General features: G+C 40.5%; 1 protein-coding gene across 3 annotated transcripts in view; it reads left to right on the forward strand.

The window, feature by feature from the left end:
- The window catches only part of LOC141493174 (uncharacterized), a 37,464-nt gene that overhangs the window by 14,928 nt on the left and 6,871 nt on the right, over nucleotides 1-15,665 (forward strand). The window contains exons 2-4 of one of the 3 annotated variants that reach the window (XM_074194134.1): nucleotides 4,050-4,091; nucleotides 6,571-6,623; nucleotides 14,379-14,505. In XM_074194134.1, coding sequence (XP_074050235.1) covers nucleotides 6,591-6,623; nucleotides 14,379-14,505 — 160 coding nt within the window. In that variant the 5' untranslated portion in view covers nucleotides 4,050-4,091; nucleotides 6,571-6,590. Of the gene's footprint in view, nucleotides 1-3,823; nucleotides 4,092-6,570; nucleotides 6,624-14,378; nucleotides 14,506-14,698; nucleotides 14,822-15,665 lie in introns of those variants that run through there. The other 2 variants (XM_074194127.1, XM_074194140.1) reach the window with 2 other exon arrangements.

Raw genomic sequence — 15,665 nt, forward strand, 5'->3', positions numbered from 1 at the left:
GAGAGAGAAAGAAAGCAAAATTGTGGGTTGACCAAATATGATGGGTGCGGCTTCTCTCAGCAGTTCAGAAGGTAAGGACCACCCTGGGAGATCTCTTATTGTCAATGCTATCCACATCCAGAGGAAAACAAAATGAAACCAAAAAACAAACAAAAATCCACAGAATCTAAATGGCTACTATTTAAAAAAATTTTTTAATTCACTTTTTTAAAACTTTTCATGTTTTTCCTTATTATCCCATGGTTTTCTTTCTTTTCTCTTAGTCCAAATTCCTCATACACAAAATGACTAATATGTAAACACATGTTAAACACAAATGAATATATACGACTTTAACTAGACTGCTGCTGAAGAAAGTGGGGTGGAAAAGGTGAGTGGTAGAAAAATATGTAACAAATTCGCAAGTAATGGAAGTTGAAAAACTTTCATACATCTAGTCGGAAAAATAAAATATTAATAAAAATAGAAAGATGAATTTTAAAAATGAAAAAAAGGAAAATGATCAGTATTAGAGAGGCTGTAGGAAAATTGTGACACTAATGCATTGTTGGTTGAGTTCTGAACTGATTCAACCTTTCATGAGAGCAATTTGGAGCTATGCCCAAAAAGCAATCAATCTGTGCATACCCTTTAAACTAGGTCCGCATCTCATAGAGATCATAAGAAAAGGGGAAAGGCATATATGTACATAAATATTTTTGTAATGGCAAAAAATTGGAAATTAAAGGATTGCCCATTAAATGGGGAATGAGTGCACAGGTTATGGTATATGATTCTATGGAATAATATTGTTCTGTAAGAAATAATGAGTGGACAAACTTTCAAAAAACCTGGAATGACTTGCATGAACTGATGATGAGTAAAGTGAATAGAACCAGGAAAACACTTGTACACATCAACAGCAACATTGTGAGATAATCAGTTATAATGAGCTCAGCTCCTCTCAGCCTTTCAGTGATCAAGGATAATGCTGAGAAATTTGTCATGGAAAATGCCATCCACATCCAGAAAAAAACAACTATGGAATCTGAATGCAAAGCAAAGCATACCTTGTTCATTTTTAAAATCTTTTATGTTGTTTCTTTCTCTCTCCTGATATTTTCTCTCCTTAGTTCTAATTTTTCTTTCATAACATGCCTAATAGGGAAGTATGTTGGTATGGTGGTACATGTTCAACCACTATCAGATTATTTGCTGACATGGGGAGGGGAAGAGAAGAGAGGTGATAGAAAAATGTAGAACTCAAAAGCTTGCGAAAGGATGGATAGTGAAAACTATCTTTGCCTGTAATTGAGGGGGAAATTTTTAAAGAAAAAACAATAACATAACAATAAAATAGACAAAGCTTTGGTTAATTTGATTTTCAAAAAGAAGGAAGAAAACTAGATTACCACAATCAAAAATGAAAAAATTGAACTCACCACCAATGAGGAGGAAATTAAAGTAATATTTCAGAGCTATTTTACCCAACTGTATGCCAATAAATCTGACTATTTAAGTGAAATCAATGAATATTTACAAAAATATAAATTTCCTAGATTAACAGAAGAGGAAATAAAATATTTAAATAACCCTATTTAGAAAATGAAATTGAATAAACCATCAATTAACTTCCTAAGGAAAAAACCTCCAAGACTAGCTGGATTGTACCAAACATCTAAAGAACAATTAATTTCAATTCTGTTAATATTATTTGAAAAACTAGGTGAAGAAGGAGTTCTTCCATATTCCTTTTATGATACCACTATGGTGCTGACACCTGGATGAGGAAGAGCCAAAACAGAGAAAGATAATTGAAGACCAATTTCCCTAATAAATATTGATGCAAAAGCATTTTTTAAAAAATGAGCAGAGATCACAAGACATCCCTTGGTAAATACATTATAATGAGATAGGATTTATACCAGGAATGTAGGGTTGTTTCAATATTTGAAAAACTATCAACACAGTTGACCAGCTAGGTGATGCAGTGAATAGAGCACCAGCCCTGGAGTCAGGAAGACCTGAGTTCAAATCCGGCCTCAGACACTTAATAATTACTTAGCTGTGTTACCTTGGGCAAATCACTTAACCCCATTGCCTTGCAAAAAAAAATATGAATACTATGGAAATATGTTAAACATAATTATACATATATAACCTATATAAGATTACTTGCTGATATGGGGAGAGAGGAGAGGAGGGAGGGAGGAAAATATAGAACTCAAAGCTTATGTGAGTAATATTTGGGTGTGTTTGGGTTCCACAAGAATGTGAAAGGAGATTATTAGTTTACATTACAAAGACTAAGGTCTGCCTGTATTATTGTGAATGGACAGGTATGTGAGTGTAAGACAAAAGACTTGATCAAACCTGATCAAAACTGGGGACTAGATCAGGTCTGCCCCATCTAGTTCTGAGTTAATCTAGGGTCTGTCCTCCTTTGCCCCTGCTCAAAGAAATTACTGTTCCCTCCCCTGTGTGAAAAACATCTGAGGGCACTTGTATCCATTAGACCCCAGCCAATGATTGGTATAAGAGGTGAGGAACAAGCCTTTCAAAATGCATATAAGACCTAGCATTTCCAGGATTCAGCACCCCTCTCCCCTTGAGAGAGGTAGTCTTTTTGTAAAGATGTCTTATTAAAGCCGTTTTAATCACTCTGAACTAAGTATTTATGAGCCATTCATAACAGCTTACAAAAGATGAATGTGGAAAACTATCTTTGCATGCAGCTGAAAAATAAAATAGCATTTAAAAATTAAAATGGGGGTGGCTAGGTGGCGTAGTGGATAGAGCACCAACCCTGGAGTCAGGAGTACCTGGGTTCAAATCCAGTCTCAGACATTTAATAATTACCTAGCTGTGTGGCCTTGGGCAAGTCACTTAACCCCATTTGCCTTGCAAAAAAACAAATTAAAATAAAATTGGACAACTTTCAGTGCTTTCTTCCCAGTGTCTGATAAGATTTAATGACCTTGGCTAAAGAGAAAGAACTTCAGAGATCCCTTTTTATCTTTTTCAGAGTAAGTTATTAATTTTGAATCAAAATACACTCAATTAAATGTAACCATTTAAAACTTTGTAACCACAGTGTCTTACAGCTTAATTCATACTTTCATAGCACCCAGATCAGAAAAGTTCAGTTTCTATGGATACAATTGTATCACTCTTGAAAATTATTTTTCAAATTGCAGCATTTCTTACACAATGGTTTCCCAACTATTCCAATAGAAGAAAAATGAGAAGTATAATAATAACATAAATAACATTATCGATTTAAACCTGAATGAAAATTGCCAAATAATATGAATTCAATTCAATGCCTTTCTGAATTCTCTTAGATAGAAAAATCATTTCATCCATCCATCACGCTAAACTGTATTCAAAGGAGAATAGTCATTCTGATCCAATTACATTTCATCCTTATTCTTGCAATTCCTGATCACATTGCCTTGATGTCAGATTTCAGGTGTATTTTGCAGTAAGGTCTGGTCTCCTTGTAGAGAGAGGGTCGTCCCAGTTACAATCAGAGTTCATCCGACTGGGAGAAACTCAGTCCTCTCCAACCTGGCTTCACAGCCTCAGATAGGAGAGAGCAGCCTGATTTTCCCATTTGCTGCCAGCTCCTCCTAGAGGGTCCATCACTTTCACTTAGTCTGGCCTGCTCAGAAGAGGAAAGGGCTGAGTCTGGGAGGGAGGGAGGGAGGAAGGCATTAGAGGAACTGGAGAGGAGGAGCTCTCCCAGATGACCACCCTGGGGTGGGGGAGGTTGGGGAGGAGATCATTGCAGTGGTGAAAGCATTCCACGTGATGGAGGGGGCGGGGTTGGGAGGACTGGCAGTCCGGGTCCTTGAGTCCTGGCCCTGGGTGTGATTGGAGGGAAGGGTTCCAGCGCCCCGAGATCCTCCATGGCTGGACCCAGCGGCGCTCTGGAGACTAGCAAGACCCTTTCCGATGGACTGGGGGGAGCGGGCATCCTTGGAGCAAAGACTGTTTTGCCTACCCTGGAGCCCAGATCGCTCAGGCCTCCCTGCTTCTGAGGTCCTTCTTCTCTTCCCTGACTCTAGATTGCTGTTTCCGGAAGCCCACTCTGTGCTTGCAGATCCCAGGTAGGTCTGAGTCAGCCAGCCCCCCCCCCCCCCAAGACATCTTGCCTTGCTGCTCGTCCTTGCCATTGGGTCTCCTTCTCCAGGTCTGCCAGACGCCGCCTCCCAGGCCTGACTCCTGGACCAGCTCCCTAAAACTTTTCTAGCCTCCCACTCACTTCTGGCTGCGTCTCGGCAGATTTACCATTGAGTCACATTTCCCCTGACTTCAGACTGCTCCTAGGGATCAGCCTTCCCGAGAGGAACCTTCCTCACTCCCTGACTCCTCCTGGTTAGAGATTCAGTTGTCTTGCCTTCAGAACCAGCCCCCTGTAAGGGATCCACAAGTCCTACCTTCCCACTCCCAGGCCCTACCTTGGATGCAGGATCCAAAGTTCTTTCCTGATTCCCCTTATCTGAAATGTGGCTCTTGAACCCCAGCTCCCCAGCATTTGGCTCTCCTGAGGGATTCCAAATCTAAACTCGACCAGAAGTCTTCCCCAGATCCTCTCAGGACACAGCCTTCCTATTTCCCAGTTCTGTGTCCATCTGGAGCCCTCCTGTCCCTGTCCAGCATCCTGGCTCCCCTCTCACAAGCTAGGTTAGACTACCTTGCCTCCCAGACCATCCCTCTGCCCTTCTTCCCAGACTTCTCTTCCCCCTATTCTTTTAGAGCTTTCAGTTCCCTTGGTTCTTGTCCTTTACTGAAGAAGACTCAAATGACATCACTATATTTGAGACAAATTACAGGGTCTCCTTCTGTGGCTTATCAGCCCAAAAGGAGCTCAGAATATTTTACTACAGGTAGGACACAAATCGTCCATGTGAACCCCTAGATTGGGTACTCTAAACTTCTGGATGTCACATTTCCTTTGGGCTTCATTTTGTCCTTATAGAGCGCAGCCCTCTCACTGATGAAGGCACACCATGCTGGGTGGTCCTGTACCAGGGTCTCCTAAGCTGTACAATCAATTTTTTTTTAGATTTTTTTCAAGGCCATGGGGTTAAGTGGCTTGCCCAAGGCCACATGGCTAGGTAATTATTAAGTATCTGAGGTCAGATTTGAACCCAGGTACTCCTGACTCCAAGGCTGGTGCTCTATCCACTGCACCACCTAGCCACCCTGTACAATCAATTCTAACATTATTCAATGAGATACCAGGGTTTCTCAGTATCACTCCTGACCCTCTTGTGAGCATTTGCTCTGTGTGGGTTCTCCATAAAATAGTTTTTTTGGCAAGCCTAAGTCTGGCATTCCATCAGTGTGTCCAGCCCAACATAGTTGAACTCTCTGTAGTAATGTTGGAGTCCTAGACAGTTTAGACAGAGAAAGGACCCCAGTGTCTGGGATCTTCTCCTGCCAGGTGACCTTCAGAATCTTCCTAAGACAATTTAAATGGAAGAGATGTAGTTTCTTGACATGGCACTGGTATACTGTCCGGTCTCATAGACAGACATATAGCAATGAGGTCAGCACGATGGCTCTGTAGACCTTCAGTGGTCAGTCTAATACCTCTTCTCTCCCATACTTTCTTTCAAATACTCAGCTAGCTCTGGCAACGTGATGGTCAACCTCATGGTCAGTCAGTTCTACTACCAGGGGCCTGAATCCCAGCCTGGATTTTGTCTCCCAATCTCATTCCCTTGTCTTTCCCTGGAGAGACTCCCTTCCAGAGCACTCCCTATCAAGCTTCTCTCCATCTAGAACAAGCAGTCAGTTTAATATGTTTGTTAGTTGGGAAGAGGGGATGCAAGGAGGGCAAAGAACCAATTAAAGGAAGAACTCTGACCCAGGGGTCTTTGAGGCTCTGACTGGTTTCATCCCATGTGGGCTCCCCAGTCCCCTCTGCCTCCTGGGTCTCTGATGGGGAGGGGAGGGGACAGAAAAGAAAGTCTAAGAGAAAAAGGAAACTCATCTTCCTGTTCTGATCATCTTCATTTTCAAAACTGACCCTCCCTGCTGCCTTCCTCTCCAGGTTGTAATCCTCCCCCTGAGGGCAGGGTCTGTAATGACTCCTTTGGAATCTCCTCTCTAAATCCCTGAAGGCCAGCCTCCTGCCTAGGAATAGAGGGAAAAGTCCTCTTCTCTTCTGGTATCCTTCTTCCTCCCCAGTTCATCTGCAGAGGACTAAGGCCTAACCCAAGCAGGAATGGATCAAATCCAGCAACCAAAGATGAAAAGAAATTGGAAGCCTTTTATTCTAAAGGTCCACAAATGACAATCACCCTGAGTATGAGCACCAAGGCAGTCAATCTAGGACTAAGATTATGGGGTGGGAGAGATGGGTTTTTCTATAAAGAGAGGAACTCTCCAGATGGCTCCTGGTTGGCTCCTAGTTATCAGAAAGATATAGAATTAAAACCCTCCAGGTGTGACCTCTGTAAGTAACAGTTGGCTGTTTTTACATTTGGGGAGCCATAAAGGGAAACAGATAAAGATGAGGGACAAGATGGAGGAACTTTACAAAAGGGAATCACTTTGGCTACTTTGCTACCTACACAGGGAACCTGGATTCAGAGAAAATGGCACCTGGAAGCAACAGACCCTCATCCCAGGTGAGTGTAGTCTATCCTCTGATGTGACCAACTTCAGTAATGGAGGTATTTCCAAAGACATAGAAGACTATTTCTGAAGCTGGTAATATCTTACTTGTGGCTCATTTCTTTACAAAAATAGACATGACATTGAATGCAATAACAACAACACCTGGCTCTTGATGGAGTTTAATTTTGGGTTGAGCAGAATGAGTTCAGACTCAGAGACTCAGAATTATGGGGGACAGATCACTTTATTTATGCTTGAGCAAAGATGTAGCTTGCCAAGTAGGCTGAGTTCTAAGAACTAGCAACTTGTGAAAAGATAAACATAACTTTTAAAGGAAAAAACAAGGGAGGGAGGGAGTTGTGAGGGGTTTGGGGAAGGCTTAAGGAAGGATGCTTTCTATGCAAGTGTGGTTTAGAGAATGGCATCAGAAATAATCAAGGATCCTTCGTTTGTTATTTGGGCAACAATGTTATCTCAATATTGTTTGTGTGCCTTAGTGAGCCAGATGGTGCTGGTCCATGTCTGGAGCATGACAACTCTGACACATTGTACAGGATACATGATATGGGGAAGCTTCTGATCAGATACGGGATAGTGAGATGGTTGTTAGTGATACAAGGACAGCACAAAAAGGAACAAAATAAGATTTTTCAGAAATGTTAGAAAAATACATATACCTAAGATAAGATTTGTAGACAGAAAATCAGAATGAAAAAGTACAAATGCCATTTACTATTTGCTTTCTGCCAAATATTTCCACTTCATCACTCTCATCTTCTATGTTTCACACTGATTCATTGGCTCTTGGTGTCTTGAGCACTGCTCCCCACCCCATGCAGTTTGTATTCCCCCTCATTCCAAATGACTGACAAGGATGACCACTTCACTCAGTAATCTCTATTACCTAGTGGTCCAGTCTTTGCTTTCTTATGGCTGCCTAGCATTATTGACTCCCCCAATTCCCCACCACCACACCCACCCACAGAGCTTCTCCCCTCTCCTGTCTTTTAATTTTGGCCAAACTCTCTTCACACCAAGTCTTGTCTGGACAAGCCTGGGGCAGAATCCTATCGTCAGAGCTGAAATTGTCCTCCTGGTGTTGCTCTTATCCTTTTGTCTCAGGTCATACAAGCCTTCCCAGATCTCTGAATCCTTCTCCTTTTCCAGTTCTTAGGTCAAAACCAACAGCATTTAGAAAGACTGTTGACACAAACCCAAGAATTCTTATCTTGACAGCTCTAGGGTCTTCTCCCAGCTCTGGGGCCATTCTATTGCTTTTGTATTTCAAAGATCCACTCTGATACAATGATTGAAAGACAGGGACTCCTGGGATTCTCATCCTTGCTTCTGTTGTTCCTGGGCAGGACTAGCTTAAATGCATACCATATTACTTTACAAATTGCATTCCTGGTGGTAGAATTTGGTCTCCCACGTGTAGAGTGCCATGTACAATAGGAGCAACTAGGAGAAAGGAAGGAAAGGGGCCATGAAAATTTTGGCTCTGCTCTAGGCTACAGCAGGTCATAGACTGAATTAGGAAAGGTATAAGGGATAAAAATGACTCAAGCCCATACTCAGTTTAGATGCAAAGAGAAGATAGCCCTAGGTCATTCATCAAGTAAAAGGAGCTTTATAAAAGGCCATTCACTGGGGAGCCTGGCATTCTTTGGCTTGATTAGACAACACTCCTCCATGTGGGAGCTCATCTGATCTGCAGAGCAAGGTGTAGCAATGCAGCATCTTGGGAAATCTGTCTTACATGAAGGACCCTGATTTCCCATGCATAGATGCTTTATGCCTTCCGTTTGCCAGACAGCCACGTGAAGGGGCCCAGAGACCCTCAGAATACTGCTTGGAAGAAGGCACGTTGAACCTTTACCCACTAAGTCATGTCCTCACACAACTTTGCCACCTTTCAGGGGGGAAAAACTGGCCTTACCTTGTGGTAGGAGAAGATTAGAATCCCAGGAGCTAGTGACCCTTTCACAGGGCTGGTAGCTAAACAGGCAGGGGGGCTACCTTTGACAGACATCACATGAGGGGTCAATCTAATTTCAAAACTGACTAAAGGAAAAATTTTCAATTATTAATGTCAGGCATTGAGTTAAACACCTTGCCAATACCTTACTTGATCCTTACCACAGACCCTGGAAGGTCAGTGTCATCCCCATCTTAGTTTTACTTTTATAGTCAGGAAGATCTGGAGGAAAATGTTTTATTTTATTTTTTAAATTCAATTTTTGCCTTTTTTAACATTAGAAATTCATCTTCTTTCCCTTCCCTTTCTCCCATCCCCTCCATTCATTGAGGAAGAAAAACTAACCCCTATTGCAGGAAAGTATGTAATCATTCTAAACACAATTCTCAATGAAAATTATATAAATCTGCAATGAATATCACCTGTCTGGGACAGCTAGGTGGCTCAGTGGATAGAGCACTGGCCGTGGAGTCAGGAGGACCTGAGTTCAAATGTGACCTCAGACACTTAATAATTACCTAGCTGTGTGACCTTGGGCAAGCCACTTAACCCCATTGCCTTGCAAAATAAAACTAAAAAAAAGAACATCACCTGTCTACAAACATGTAACCATTAGTCCTTATTTCTATCAGTCAGGATCCACCTTCTCATCCTCCCTCTTGCTTTCCCAACACACATTGAAAACTCAAGAAAAACAAAACCCATTACACACAATTTATGGTCAATGTGAAAAAAATACCCACAGTGCCTGTGTCCTTAAAAAAATACTTCTAGGTAGTGGGCATTATGTTTCATCATCATTTGTCCTCTAGAATCTTGGTTGCTCAGTATGCAAATTCAAGATCAATGTAATAACATTCCTTTATATTTAGGGACTTAACTTTCTTATCTATTCTCCTATTTCTAGGTAATCCCTCAGATTCCATTTCTTTGCCAAATCAAAAAGAACTATAAATATTCCTATATATCTTTTGAATTTGTTTTACTTAGACTAATCCTTTCCATTTCCCCCTCTCCTTTCTCCCAAATCTGTGTTGTGTGTCTTCTCCCATCCTTTGACTAGATGACTAAGGTTCAGTCATCAGATACTTCCACCCATTCCCTCCTCCTTGTTTATGTAGTTGCCCCTTATGCCCTCTCATTTTTTGAGATCATATTTCCTAATTCTCCTGTTTATCTAACCTCTTTCCATCTTTTCCTTAAGATCATCAAGATATAATAAAAACCCTTCCCAGGCCTTTTTCTAATTTGATTCCCTTTATAAGACCTTAGAGAGATCAGAGGGGACACATATCATCTCTCCATATTTAAATATAAGTGGTTTACCCTTTATCTAGTCACATAGGTTGCTTCATACTTGTTTGCTTTTTTTATGTGTTTGAACTTCAAAAGTTTTCTGCGATTATGGTCTTTTCATGAAGAAGGCTTGCAAATCCTTTCATTAAGAGTCATTATACTCTTTTTTGTTGAATAAATTACTCTCGCCTTCTGGCATATCTTATTCCAAGCTCTCTACTCTTTAATGATGTTTGCTGCCAAATTGTATGTGATCCTAAAATTAGTGGCTCCTTGATACCTGAATTGTTTCTGGTTGCTTGTAGTATTCATTGAGTTGGAAGCTCTGCATTTTAACTATGATGTTCCTGGGAGTTTTCATTAAGAGATTTCTTTCAGAAAGTGAGATATTGGCAAGGTGTTTAACTCAATGCCTGACATTAATAATTGCAAATTTTTCCTTTAGTCAGTCTTGAAATTAGATTGACCCCTCATGTGGTTTCCTTTCACTTTGTGCTTGGATTCTCAAGATATCTGGACAGTTGAAAACTTGTGATACTTAAATTTTCTATTGTTCTTTTTTCTATGTGAGTTATTTTTATTATGAGATACATTGCATTTTCTTCCTTTTTCAGTTTCTTGTTTTTGTTTTAATATTTTTTATTGACTTGTGGCTTTTATTTGGTCTATGTAAAGTTTTAGAGAATTTCTTGCTTGGGCAAGGTTTTGTACCCTTTTGTGCCAAGCTATTAATTTCTTAATTCTTTCTTCCATAACATTTTCTTTCCTATTTATTTCCCATTAAGCACTCTCATTCCATTTATAAATATGCTCAATTCTTGCTCTAACAGGTTTTTCTTGTTTTTCCCATCAAGATTTGATCTCTTGCATTGTCCAGAACTATTAGCAGTTTGTGGAGAGCAGTTCACTGCATAGTTTCCTCTCTCTCTGCCATTCTGGCTCTTCCACCCCCAGAAACATTATCCTCAATTTAAATATTTGAGAAAACTGATACAAATATTAAGGGATTTGCCCAGGGTCACAAAACTATTAAGTGTCTGAGACTTGATGTAAACTAAGCCCTTCTCCAAGATCAGCCTTCCTGACTCCTGGCCTAGTGTTCTTCTCAGAAGAGGAAGATGAAAAACTCCTGCAAGAAATCTTAGACAAAGTTAATCAATCAACATACATTCATTAAGTGCTGACACTGAGCTAAGTATTTGGGATACAAAAAGAGGTGAAAGGCAGTTCAAGGACCTCATAGTCTAATGGGGAAGACAAAAACAAGTTATATGCAAAACAGTAAATAATTAAAAGAGCAGACCCTAGAATTCAGTGGAGTTGGGAAAGGCTTCCCATAAATGAGACTAAAATTGAGACCTAAAGGAAGCCAGGGAAGGCAGTAGGGCAGTTAGATGGTATAATAGAGAGTCAGACCTAGAGTCAGAACACTGGCCTCAGACCCTTACTAGATATGTGACTCTAGGCAAGTCACTTAACCCTTTTTGCCTCAGATTCTCATCAAATGAATTGGAGGAGAAAATGGCCAACCAATCTAGTACTTTTGCCAAGAAAATCCTAAGGTCATAAAAAGTTGGACATGACAGAACAACAAAAAAAAATGGACTATTTTTTTGTAGGTTTTTGCAAGGCAGTGGGGTTAAGTGGCTTGCCCAAGGCCGCACAACTAGGTGATTATTAAATGTTTGAGGCTGGATTTAAACTCAGGTCCTCCTGACTCCAGGGCTGATGCTCTATCCACTGTGCCACCTAGCTGCCCTAGGATGAAAGACTATTACGGGAATGGGAAAAGCCAGTGAAAATGTATGGAGCTGAAATATGGAATGTCTTGTTTATGGAACAGCAAGACGGTCAGTGTCACTGGATCAAAAAGAATACATTTAGGTAGGGACTCAGTTTTGTATTTGTATTTTGTACAGGTGTTTATTGAGTGGGTAGAGCAGGGTGGTGACATGGTCAGACTCTCCCTTTAGGAAAAAAATCACTATAAGAATAGGGAGAAATTTGAGGAAAGTAAACCCATCAGCTGGCTATGGCAATAGTCAAGGTGGCTGGACCAGGGTTGCGGAAGTGTTAGAGGTGAGAAGGGATCTTCTTGAAGATATGTTGCAAAGGTAAAATCAGTAGACCTTGCCAACAAATGGAATATAAGGGAGCAGAGGAGAGAAACCTGAGGAACTTGGACAGGTGCTAACTGGCATCTTGGTGCCTATTACCAAGTCCTAGATTAAATAGGTGAGGACCTTTGCCTAGAGGCATCATTTGGGAGTAAGGAGCAGTTATAAACGCCAGGTGGAATACCTAGAGAGGACCAGGTTCAGAAGCAGTCATTATTCTGACTCAGATTCTCTAAGAGGAGAGCAGGGACTCAGTCCCAGCTTCAAACCCAGTCTGAAGCATACCCAAGAATCATGTAGGAATCACAGACTAACATGTGACCTGCAGCCTTTCCCCCAGGGCTGATAGTGGCCAAGGTCGGTAGATTTACTGTTACCCAGAAGACTGAAAACCAACTCAGGACCCTGCAGAACTAAGATCCCAATGTGAGCAAGAGGAACTGCAATCAATTTTGCCATAGATCAGACCCCTTAGAGAGCAGTGAAAGCTTGCAGACCCCCAACTGTGCTGTCCTTGAGATTGTGGAGTAAGGTAACATTCAATATCCCCAAGAGAGCAGCAGCAGGACCCAGGAGAACAGCAGTTCAACCCTGTCACTCCTCCAGGAGGGCATAGAGAAACTGACCTTGAGTAATAATGTAAATAAATAAATTTATTTATAAAAATAAATGCTGAAGTCAGTGATGATCTTGAAATTCAATGGAGTATGACTGTACTGTAAGAGATGATGCCAGGGTGGTTTTCAGGTAGTCGGAGAAGATTTGTATGAATTGATACAGAGCAATGGGAACAGAACCAGAGTAACAGTTTTTATGGAGACAATTTTGTAAATATTAATTGATCTCTCTAGTGATCTGCTTTGATTTCAGAGGACTAATGAAACCTACCACCCATCTCCCGTCCTGACATAGTGAAGGACTCAGGCCAGAATGAAACTTTTGGATGTAGCCAATTTGTAAATGTGCTTTATGTGATTATATACACTGAAAACAGAAGGTTGGTTTTGCATTTAATTTTCAGTGGGGATAGGGAGCAAGGAGGATTTCTTATCCATGGGGTAATATATTTTTTCTCCCCAGTTTTATCAAGATTTAGGGAACATTTAGTTTTGTCTCTAGAATTAGGAGCCAAGAACTAGACACACCAAGGAAAGGTAGCTTCAGAACTACAGGAACTCTAACCTCTTGAAGCCCAGCAAAGAGCTATAGCCCAGGGGATTTTCATGGAGACTCCAAGAAAAAAGAAGAGAATTTCCATTTATCTAGCACTTTGAATTACCCTTTTGCCATGTCTATACTTTGGTCTCTGGGTTCTGAATGGTCTTGTGGGCCAGTGTCTCAGACTCTTTGGGGGTTACTTGTATACTTTGGCCTTCACTATGCTTTAAGCAACTTTAAAAAATAAAATGGAAAGAAATATTCAGTTGGAGATAATAGCACTCACCTCCTAGAGTTATTGTGATGATAAAAATGAGATTCATAAAGGAACCATAAAGCAGTTTGCGCATATTCATTGCTTAAGAATCTTTGGGGTTGGGGCAGCTAGGTGGCGCAGTGGATACAGCACTGGCCTTGGAGTCAGGAGAATCTGAGTTCAAATGCAGCCTCAGACACTTAAATTACCTAGCTGTGTGGCCTGGGCAAACCACTTAACCCCATTGCCTTGCAAAAACTAAAAAAAAAAAAAAAAAAAAAAGAATCTTTGGGGTTGCAGAAAGGCTGTATTGTATCTCATAACCCTTAGACCCTTAGTGTAGTTTGGATTTTGATAAATATCTCTTTGGCATCCTCTTTATATTTTCATCCAGATAAAACTTTATTTCAATCTCTCAAGAGCAAACTAGATCTAAGTAATCATATGAATCTTTTCTTCAGAATACATTGTATTTGCCAGCTTCTTGTAAACTCTTCACAGAATTTTCTATATAAGATATCACTTAAATCAGTTTTGATAAGAAAGAAATTTCATATCACCCTCTCTCAGATAGGATAGACAGAACACACATTTTCTCCCTGTTTCCAAGGGAGGCCATTTTATAGTAAAATATTTCAACTGATGATATAAAATGATGATATAAAACATAAATATATAATATAAATACAATAAACATAATATAATTAATATAGCAAATATTATATATTATACAATATACAATATATAATAATTATATAATAAATAAATTAAATATAAAATATAAAACTGATGATATAAAATGATATAAGTGCTTTTCCCTAAATATCTTTAGCCTCTTAGTGACTGTGGCAAATCCCTTCTTTGTGCTTCAATTTTTTTCCTCCTACAAATTGATGAGTATTGGACTATTTAACTCTGAAGTATCTTTTAGCTTTACTTTCCTTGCCTTTTGATGATTCAGGAATCAATGACCTTCAAGGATGTGGCAGTGAGCTTCACCCAGGAGGAGTGGGACCTCCTGGGCCATTCTCAGAAGGCGTTGTACAAAGAGGTCATGCTGGAGAATGCTGGGAACCTGCTCTCCCTAGGTAAGGAATCTGCAGTCAAAGGGAATGTCTTCATTCCCCAGTGAGCGGGATTTGGAACGTATCCATTAATAGAGAGAGAATAGAGCTGATCTCCTATGTGATGAGACAGACTCTTCCTTGTACTTGGTTTTCCTTCAAAAGGTCTTTCTGTTGTGTGATGGGAACCTGAGGAAGCTTTTCTTCCCAATTCTAGGTTGCTTCAGACCAAAGGTCCTGCCACAGTGGAAGCATCTCAGATATAGCCTAATCTCAATTTATTGAGCCTAACTGCTTCCTGGATATGAACTTTGCTGCTATATTTCTGAAAATCACTCAGGTGACTCTCTCTTACAACTCTTTCCTCATTGTGATGAAGTTAGCTTTTGGAATAGTCTCCTTTTCAAAAGCATAGTTTATAGCTCACAGCTTCTCCATTGTCCAGTGAGGCAGGTTTGTCCTTAATCTTCCTTCATGTGGCCCCAAATGCCAGCACAGATGGCAGGAAAGGAAGGGAAGTTAAGCATATCTATTTGCCAGGGACTGGGCCACTTTATTCTCATAATAACCCTCCAAATTAGGTTATATTACTATCGCCATTTGAGAGTTGAGAAAACTGAGGTAAAGAGTTTAGTGACTTCTCCAGGGGTGCTCAGATGGTAGCTGTCTGAGGCCAGATTTCAAGTCTCCTGTCTGTAGAGCTGTCTCCACTACACAACCAGCTGCCCCTAGTTTCTAGAAGATGGAAACCAAGCAATGAGTCCATCCTTCTAGGAAGAAGGTGGAGTGTATAGTGTGTTCAGGGAAGACTAGGACCTTTTCAGGACTACTTTCCACATTTCCTGTCAACCTGATCCACCAAACTTCCCACCAAGGAACAGCCCAGGAAACTTTTTTGGCAGATAGGCTAAACTAGCTTGAGGGTTGTCTACCCCAAGCATATAAAGACTTCCTTAGTGCAAAAACAAAACAAAACAAAACAAAGGGGGGGAGGCAACTTAGTGACACAGTTAATAGAGCACTGGCCCTGGAATCAAGAAAAGCTGAGTTCAAATCTGGTCTTAGACACTTGATACTCACTAGCTGTGTGACCTTAGACAAGTCCTTTAACCACATTGATCTACAAAAACAAAAACAAAGCAAAATAGAAAAAAAAAGACTTCCCTGGTGGAATGAATAGAAGA

This window comes from Macrotis lagotis, chromosome 1, assembly GCF_037893015.1.
Source record: "Macrotis lagotis isolate mMagLag1 chromosome 1, bilby.v1.9.chrom.fasta, whole genome shotgun sequence".
Lineage (NCBI taxonomy): Eukaryota > Metazoa > Chordata > Mammalia > Peramelemorphia > Peramelidae > Macrotis > Macrotis lagotis.